We start from the raw sequence: 7,388 nt of genomic DNA on the forward strand, positions 1-7,388 counted from the left end.
AAAAAAAAAAAAAGCAGATAATCCCCACAGAGCTGCCATCGGAGAAAGTCGGGTCCCTGCCACCATCCCAGCACCGGGGAGCTCACGCCAACCCAGCTGCCCTCACCAAAGAAACCCCTGAGCTCTAGCTGCAAGAGACCAACTCAATGCCACGATGGTTTCAGGCTCAGCCTCCTTCCTGAACTCTCTACTGTTATTTTTCGACCCCTACGCTTTCTCCTCACCCTCGGGACTTACGGGTCGAGCTTGTAGACGTACTGGCCCTCGGGCAAGCGTTCCTGGTGGTAGGTGAGGTTGTAGGCCAGCATGGTGCTGATGAGGTCTGCCAGCTGCTGCTTCTCCTTCAGGCTGTAGAGCTGGGTGTTTACCTGGGGAGGAGAGCGGAGCCCAGAAAGGGGAGAGCATCACTAATCCGTAATGACTTCTAAACATAAAAATAACCTGAAGCACGGGGTTTGTTTCTATATGAGAAACGACAGCTAATACCCGTGAGGTTCAGACCAAGTTTAGTTTCCTATTAGGGACACATGTACTTCACGGAGCAGGGACAGTCCCCTCCAACAGCCCGAAGGGTAAATGCACCCAACGCAACTGCGCACACATGCGAACCAGCTGCTGGAAGGAGACTGCAACAGCTCCCCAAACCCCGGCTCAGCCAAGCTCACCCCCGGGTGCAGGGGTCCAGGAGGTGCAGGACACCCCCATCATGCACCCAGCGCCGCGTCCCCGGCTTCCCGCTGACTTCTGCATCAGCTGCAACATCCAACTGACGCCAAATTTGGGACAGAGGTCTGGGATAGCTCAGCCTTGGTGATGCAGCGCAGGGGACATGTCCCAGCCCTTTTGGGGGGCATTGCAGAGGGGACACATCACCCAGGCAGGACCCCTGCCACTGCAGCGAGAGGGGGCTGGTGGGCACTCACCGGTCGGAGCTTTGGGGCGATGATGTCCAGCAGCAGACAGAGCACCTCCAAGACAAGAGACTGCTGGCCGGCACGGCTGCGGGCGCTGGGCGTTATCCCCGACACCATGGACACGACGAGGTTCTGCATGTGGTTCAGCTTGGCCAGGGCCTGGGTGGAGAGGGCAGGGAGGGCTCAGCCACGGCTGCGACCACAGATGTCCCCCACGGGTGACGGAGCTGGAGCCACGCTGCCGCCATGCCCCCCCCCAGTACTTGCCTCGTGCTGGCTGCTGGGATAAGCGAGCCGGGGGATGCTGGTGGCCGCGAAGAGCAGATGGAAAGCCACGGGCAGGAAGGGCAGGTATCGCATCAGCTGGAAGCTCTGCTCGTGCAGGACAGCCCGGTTCAGCAGGTCAGAGAAGCCCAACCACTCCAGGGCCAAGCACACAGAGCTGAAACTGGAGTCCCGCAGCTTCATGTTCAGGAAATTGTCGTACAGACCCTGGAAGTGGGCGCAGGATTAGAGACGGCTTGAGGCTGGGCAGATGGTCCTGTCGGAGCACGCTGCTGGGATTTTGAGCATCCCTCTGAGCTCTGCTCCAGCAGAACACAGCAGAGGAAGGGGCCTGGGTCCCCCTCGGCTGCTCTACCTGGGCGAGCTTCTCCTGCTCCCCTGAGGAGATGGCGAGGTGCAGGATGTGGTGGAAGCGCTGGGAGGACAGGTTGAAGCCAGCCGTCCCCCCGAGGTGCGACAGATCCTCGTCACCCACCAGGAGCTGGGTTGGCAAAGCAGGGTCCATTCCTATCCTGTGCCTGGGGGGAGCCCAAAGGGAAGAGCTCAGGGTGCCCTGGCGCTGAACAGACCAGCAAGGAATATTGGGACCCTTGCAAACAGGACTGAAGGCAATACTGATGCCAAATTATTGGGCACTAAAGAGAGTGGCCAAGGAGCTTCTGGACACACAAATCTGCTGAAACGAAGCCGTGTCTGCTGCAGGGCAAACCAGCTCTCCAGGACCTTTCAGGTTTCTCCACCACAAGTCTTGCAAGCAGGTCAGGGGGTACCATGAAGCGGTGTGCCCCAAGCAGACAGGAGACCTAATAAATCCACCCTGTTTTACCTTTGGACCTTTGGGAGCTGGAAGATCTCTTGCCAGATGGAGAAGAGCCCCTTGTTTTGGTCCTTCAAGCCAATCTTCATCGTCTGCACCATCTGCACGCTCAGCTCCTTCTGGCCTCGGCCATGGAGGAACTGAAACACAAACAAGGGGCTGGGGGGGTACAGGCACCACCGGGAGGGAGGGGATGCCCACAACAGCTAGCTGGTACCGGGGAAAGCTGGAGAGAGCGGCACCTCACTCCTCCATTTGTAGGGGAATCAAGGTTAAAAATAACACAGGGCATTTTACGGATCTGCATGGGGGACAGTTTTTTTCCCCTCCATCCCCACCCGATCAAGTCAAGAGCCGCAGCAAGTCCGTGTCCCCCCCGAGACCTCCCGGTGACACCAGTACCTGCAGGGTGTTTATACAGGAGCGGATGTCGTTCTCCGTCTTCTCGCACAGCGCCAGCAGCGCGCCCATGTCCGCCCGCATGCCCTGCTGCAGGGCGATCTGCGGGAGAAGGGGGGGGTCAGCAGCGAAGGCCGGCCGGCCGGTGGGGCAAGAGGAGCCCTCGGCCGCACCGCACCTCACAGAGCCGCTGGGCGAGCCGGGACGGCGCCGTCCGAGGGAAGTTTAGCAGGAACGATTGCTGCCGCAGCGGCCGGAGAGCAGGGACGTACCTGGCAAAGGGAAGCACAGGGGTCTCTGAGCGACCCTAGCAGAGGAAGAAATCCAGCTATTAATGCTCTGCTCAAAGAGAGGTGGGTTATTTAGCAGATGCTTGTACACCCCTGCACGCTTGGGCACGCGCAAACGCAACGGTACGCTCACACCTAGCTACAAGTCACCCCAGCAGATACAAAACCTGGCGGGTTTCAGGAAAGCTGAGCACGTTGCAGTTTTACTTTTCATAAGGTACTTCTAAGCCGCAGGTCTGACGGCAGATAACTCGGCACGGGAAGGCTTTGGCTGGAGGCAACAGCAGCTGCCTCCTCGCTTGGGGCAGGGCTATCAGCTCTCCATCCCTCCCCAGACACACAGTCGATACTAACTGGTCATTGCAGATGCAGATGATGGGCCTGAGCAACAGTCCGTCCTCGCGCCGCCTCCTCCGGCCCGTGCCGGCTGCTGCCTCGCCCTCCGCATCCTTACGGTGGATGATGTTTAGCAGCACGTTGATAGATGCCTGGGGAGGGGGAAAAAAAAAAAATAAATAAAAAATCAAGGACAGAAGGGATGAATTCTTGCAGTTCAGAGGCAGGAAGCCACTCCTAAAATGGATGAGCTGCTAAGAGGGCAATAATTAAGCGGTTAATGCAAAAGGTGGCCAGATCCAGGCTGGGCTTACTGCGGGCGCGCCGTCTATCTCATCGATGATCAGGCAGTTGGGCTTCTCGTTGGCACCCAGCACAGACTTCATCTGGGTGGCAGCTTCGATGCGGGTTTTGAAGACCTCTGGGCTGCGGTCGTCACTGCAAGACAATCGGGTGCCAGGCTGCTGCGGCACGGCATCGCCTCCGGCACGGCATCGCCTCCGGCACAGCATCGCCTCCACCAGCTTCTGGGGCAGGGCAGGGCTGGACTCACCTGGCGTTCATCTCGACGGCGTTGTACCCCGCGTGCTTCGCAATGACGTGGGCCAGCGTGGTCTTTCCCAAGCCGGGTGGGCCGCAGAGCAGGGCTACCTGCGGCAGAGAGGTAACTTCAGCCCGGCAAGCAGCGAGGCAGGGCTTCCTCCAGCACTGACCAAGGCTGCCACACGAGGGGATAAGGCTCTGCAACCTGCAAACCAGTCTTGGGAGCTGCTGCACTGGATTGTAGACACATGGGAAGGAGGGAAAGTCACTGGAGCAAGGAGAATGTAACAGAAACTCTCAGAGGTGACAGAGTCATCCTGGCAGCCTCTCTCGTGCACATGTTTAAGTTTGCAGGGCAACAGATAGAAAAGGCTGAACAAAATCCCTTCCAGAATTACACTCCTGAGAAGCAATGCTGTTAGTATATCTTTTCGTTTCCCCTTTTTTATATCCTCTCACTAGACCAGTTGAAGCTGGTATACTGGCCTGGGTAAGTTATCTCTGCTCCCTTCAGCATTTGAGCATCATTGCTCTCTTCCGGATGCAGAAAGTCTAGCTCAAAGACACATCATGTCTGCCCCTAACAAAAAATGTCAAGACCAACCTCTGCTAAAAAGGGTATGTCTTTCCTTAACTGGCCCATTTAATTTGGCTGAAAAAAGTCTGTTCCTCTCCCCTTGTTATCGCATTACCCAAGCCCAAACAGAAGAAGAAATGAGAAAACCCCACATTCTCTAAGGAGAAACAAGGAATCCAGTTTCTCCTGGATCTGTACTGGAAGGTCCTGCTCCTCACCATGGTGGTGGGATGAGGGGGATTGGAGAGGAGACCCACCACAGCGGTCTCCTGCCCTGCTCACCTTGTACTTGGGTCTCTTGTGCTGGTCCAGCTCAGCCTCCAGAATCTCCTCTGTGAGCTGCACCTTCGTTTTCCACTTATTCTGCTGCTCCTTGGGCTGGCTGAATGGAGGATGAGCCTTGGCATTGGGATTGGTCTTCTTCACAGCATTCTCCTTCCCGAACACCACTGTGTCCCAGAGCTTGAGCCACTTCAGAAGGCAGCGGTTTGTGTACTGCACGTTGGGCAAGAAAGCAAGCAAACCCCATCAAACCTCGTAAGGAGGTCTCTCCTTCACGGCTTAAAAACCAGCGTGGCCTGCAGAGGAAGAAGCCAAGTCCAGGGAGGCAACACAGAGCGTGTCTGCCCAGACAGACCTCAAGCGCATGGCACGTCATTCCCATGCCACGGGAGAGGCTGCTCAGGTTTCCACCTGGCATCTCTCTGGGACAGCCTGGAAACGCGGCTTCCTTTCCTGGCTCGGCCACCATCCCGCAGGGCAACCGAGGACAAGTCACATCGGCCCCATCCCTGCTGCCCCTTGTCTGTCGTGGCTCAACCCAGCGCTCCTCAGCCTTTTCCATAATTTCCAATTCCCTATAAAACTTCTAATATTCAAAAAAAATCAAAATAGCCAACGATTCCTGGCTAAAGCCCACCCAATCTTTTTTGTCTTATTTTGCTCATCTTTTAGAGTCTCTTCTGTTGGAAGGTCCACGGCCTACAGCTGAAAAACCCCCACCCCAAGCTCTCGGCAGCAGGACTGCCCCCGGGCAGGGCTAGCACGGACAGAGCTCCCCAGCCAGTGCTTCCAAAAGCCCCTGCGATCAAAGGGAGCACCACAAAACCTTGATCCCACAGCATTAAGGAAGAGTCATAGAAATGGCAAACGGACCCAAAACCCCAAGCCCCCACTTATCCTAGCACCTCACATCATCACTGAGCAGCTCCAGGTAGCGCCGGGGAGTGAACTTGTCCACCCAGAGGCAATGCGGCGCAGACTCCTCCTCTGCCGGCTCTGCTTCCTCGCTGGGTTCTGGGCTCTCGGTGCTGGTCTCACTCTCGAGGCAACTGCAAGAAAGAATTAACTTGCCCCAAACCACCCAGGGAGTCAGGGCAGGGTTGGGAATTACATCTGGACTTCCCAAACTGGGGATGCTGCAGGCAAAGAAGCTCTTCTGCTCGCAGGTCTCCAAAACCTGGACCCTACTGGAGCATCTCGGGAGCCACATGCGACAGTGTGGCAGGGACAGGAGTGGGATTTCGTCCCAACACCTCACCTATTTATTATCTCTGTCAGCTGCTGCGATGCCTCCAGAACACGCCTTCGACGCTTCAGCACAAAAAGGGCGAGAGGGGGGTCAGAGACGCCCCACTAACCCGGGGCTGGGAGGAACAGGGATTCGGGGGCCAATGCTGTGGCTATCCAGGGGTGGCAGGGGAAGACGGGAAGGTCGGTATAAGATGTGATACCTCTTCATTCACTTGTTCCTTCAGGTAGGAGAAAGGCACCCCCAGCAAGTGGAGTGGCCTGCGTGCATTCCAGCCCAGGGAATCGGGGAGCTGCCAGGACCAGAGGACACACACTAACGTTCACACCGACGCTCAGCACAAACATTTCACGCTTCATCAGAGATCCCCTCCTGAACTGGATGGAGGTCACAGAGAAGCAAGCCCAGCCTTCAGATCCCTCCTCACCTGCACCCCTGTCCTAGAGGGATCATCTCTCATGACCATGAAGACCCTGGTACCCTCGGTGGACGTCACATTGACGTAGTCCTCCAGGATGGGTGGCCGCTTGAGGACCCGCTTCTTCTCGGAGGGCGGCGTGGTCTGCAGCGGGGCCATGCCACTTATCTCCAGGCTGGAGAACACCAGGTTTCTTTAGCAGGGGCGAGGGAAAGGGCCCTCGAACCCCACCAAAGGTGGGGGTTCGAGGGCCCTTTCCCTCGCCCCTGCTAAAAGCGGGGTTCACGGTGGCCAACCTGGCAGCTTGGGGAACAGAAAGCGCCTCTGGACCAGCACCCCGGAGGCCATCAGGACCCAACTCATCATCCCCACCAAAGCTGAGCTTCTTAACGGCTTCCAGGCGCTGTCGCTTCGGTTTCGGGGCTGGGTCGAAGACACCGGGGCAGGAGGAAGAGGAGAAGGACAGATGACCCAAAGGGTGGTACTCGGTTGCCCCTCCAGCAGCACCCTGCATGGCTCAGGGTGGGGATGAAGGGTCGGCAGCACCCGGGCACCCACCGGGGCCGCAGAGCTGGCTTGGGTCAAACCTACTGCGGGCTGCGGACGGTGGTGGGGAGCCGGGGGGGTCGCAGTCCCGGTCCCTCTTCCCGGGGTTGGTGCCCCCCGGGCCGTTGTGCCCCCCGGGGGGGTCGGGCTCCTCCGGTGGCTGCCTCCTACCACGGAACTGGGAGATTTTAGGGCCAGCGAGCGGGGACGGGTCATCTGCAAGAGGTGTTACGCGACGGAGAACCGGTCACCGGGGGAGACCCACGGTGGAGCGGGGCACGGGCGGCTCCGCGCAAAGCCCGGCCGCTCCCTCCCTCCTTCCGCCGCCGCCTCCGGTATCGGACACGGCGCCGGAGCAGCTCCCACCTCCCAGCTCGGCCAGCACCTCCAGCTCGTCCGCGAACCGCTGGCAGAAGCCGTCCTCGGGTCCCTCCTCAGGGTCCGCCATAACCCGCCACCGGCACCGCGCCCTCCCGCCCGCTCGCTCTTCCGGCCGCCGCGCCGTAACGGAGCCGCCGCTGATTGGACGCGACGCGCCGACCGAAAGCGGCGGGGACGCTGATTGGATAGAACGCGCGGGGTGGACGAGGCGGTGACGGCGCTGATTGGATACGACGCACGGCTGGACGCCGCGCCGCCGGTGGATACAATGTAGCCCTGCTGGCCGCCCGGCCCGGCCCGGGGACGGCGCTGCAGGTCGGGCCGGGGGGGGAACGGGGGTCGGGCCGGGGG

The 7,388-nt window shown here is 59.0% G+C and overlaps 1 protein-coding gene across 1 annotated transcript in view; it reads right to left on the reverse strand.

The window, feature by feature from the left end:
- CHTF18 (CTF18, chromosome transmission fidelity factor 18 homolog (S. cerevisiae)) overlaps positions 1-7,143 on the reverse strand; it is an 11,449-nt gene extending 4,306 nt beyond the window's left edge. The window contains exons 1-18 of the mRNA XM_010570415.1: positions 7,023-7,143; positions 6,702-6,872; positions 6,407-6,533; positions 6,120-6,285; positions 5,895-5,984; positions 5,702-5,754; positions 5,354-5,492; positions 4,444-4,656; positions 3,595-3,692; positions 3,356-3,479; positions 3,060-3,193; positions 2,594-2,687; positions 2,419-2,517; positions 2,026-2,156; positions 1,555-1,717; positions 1,182-1,406; positions 924-1,073; positions 238-368 (exon numbers count right to left, since the gene is read on the reverse strand). Coding sequence (XP_010568717.1) covers positions 238-368; positions 924-1,073; positions 1,182-1,406; positions 1,555-1,717; positions 2,026-2,156; positions 2,419-2,517; positions 2,594-2,687; positions 3,060-3,193; positions 3,356-3,479; positions 3,595-3,692; positions 4,444-4,656; positions 5,354-5,492; positions 5,702-5,754; positions 5,895-5,984; positions 6,120-6,285; positions 6,407-6,533; positions 6,702-6,872; positions 7,023-7,104 — 2,390 coding nt within the window. The 5' untranslated portion in view covers positions 7,105-7,143. The remainder of the gene's footprint in view (positions 1-237; positions 369-923; positions 1,074-1,181; positions 1,407-1,554; positions 1,718-2,025; positions 2,157-2,418; positions 2,518-2,593; positions 2,688-3,059; positions 3,194-3,355; positions 3,480-3,594; positions 3,693-4,443; positions 4,657-5,353; positions 5,493-5,701; positions 5,755-5,894; positions 5,985-6,119; positions 6,286-6,406; positions 6,534-6,701; positions 6,873-7,022) is intronic.
- Between the last annotated feature and the right edge of the window lie 245 nt (positions 7,144-7,388).

The sequence above is a fragment of the Haliaeetus leucocephalus genome, unplaced genomic scaffold (assembly GCF_000737465.1).
Source record: "Haliaeetus leucocephalus isolate CR32 unplaced genomic scaffold, Haliaeetus_leucocephalus-4.0 Scaffold295, whole genome shotgun sequence".
NCBI lineage: Eukaryota > Metazoa > Chordata > Aves > Accipitriformes > Accipitridae > Haliaeetus > Haliaeetus leucocephalus.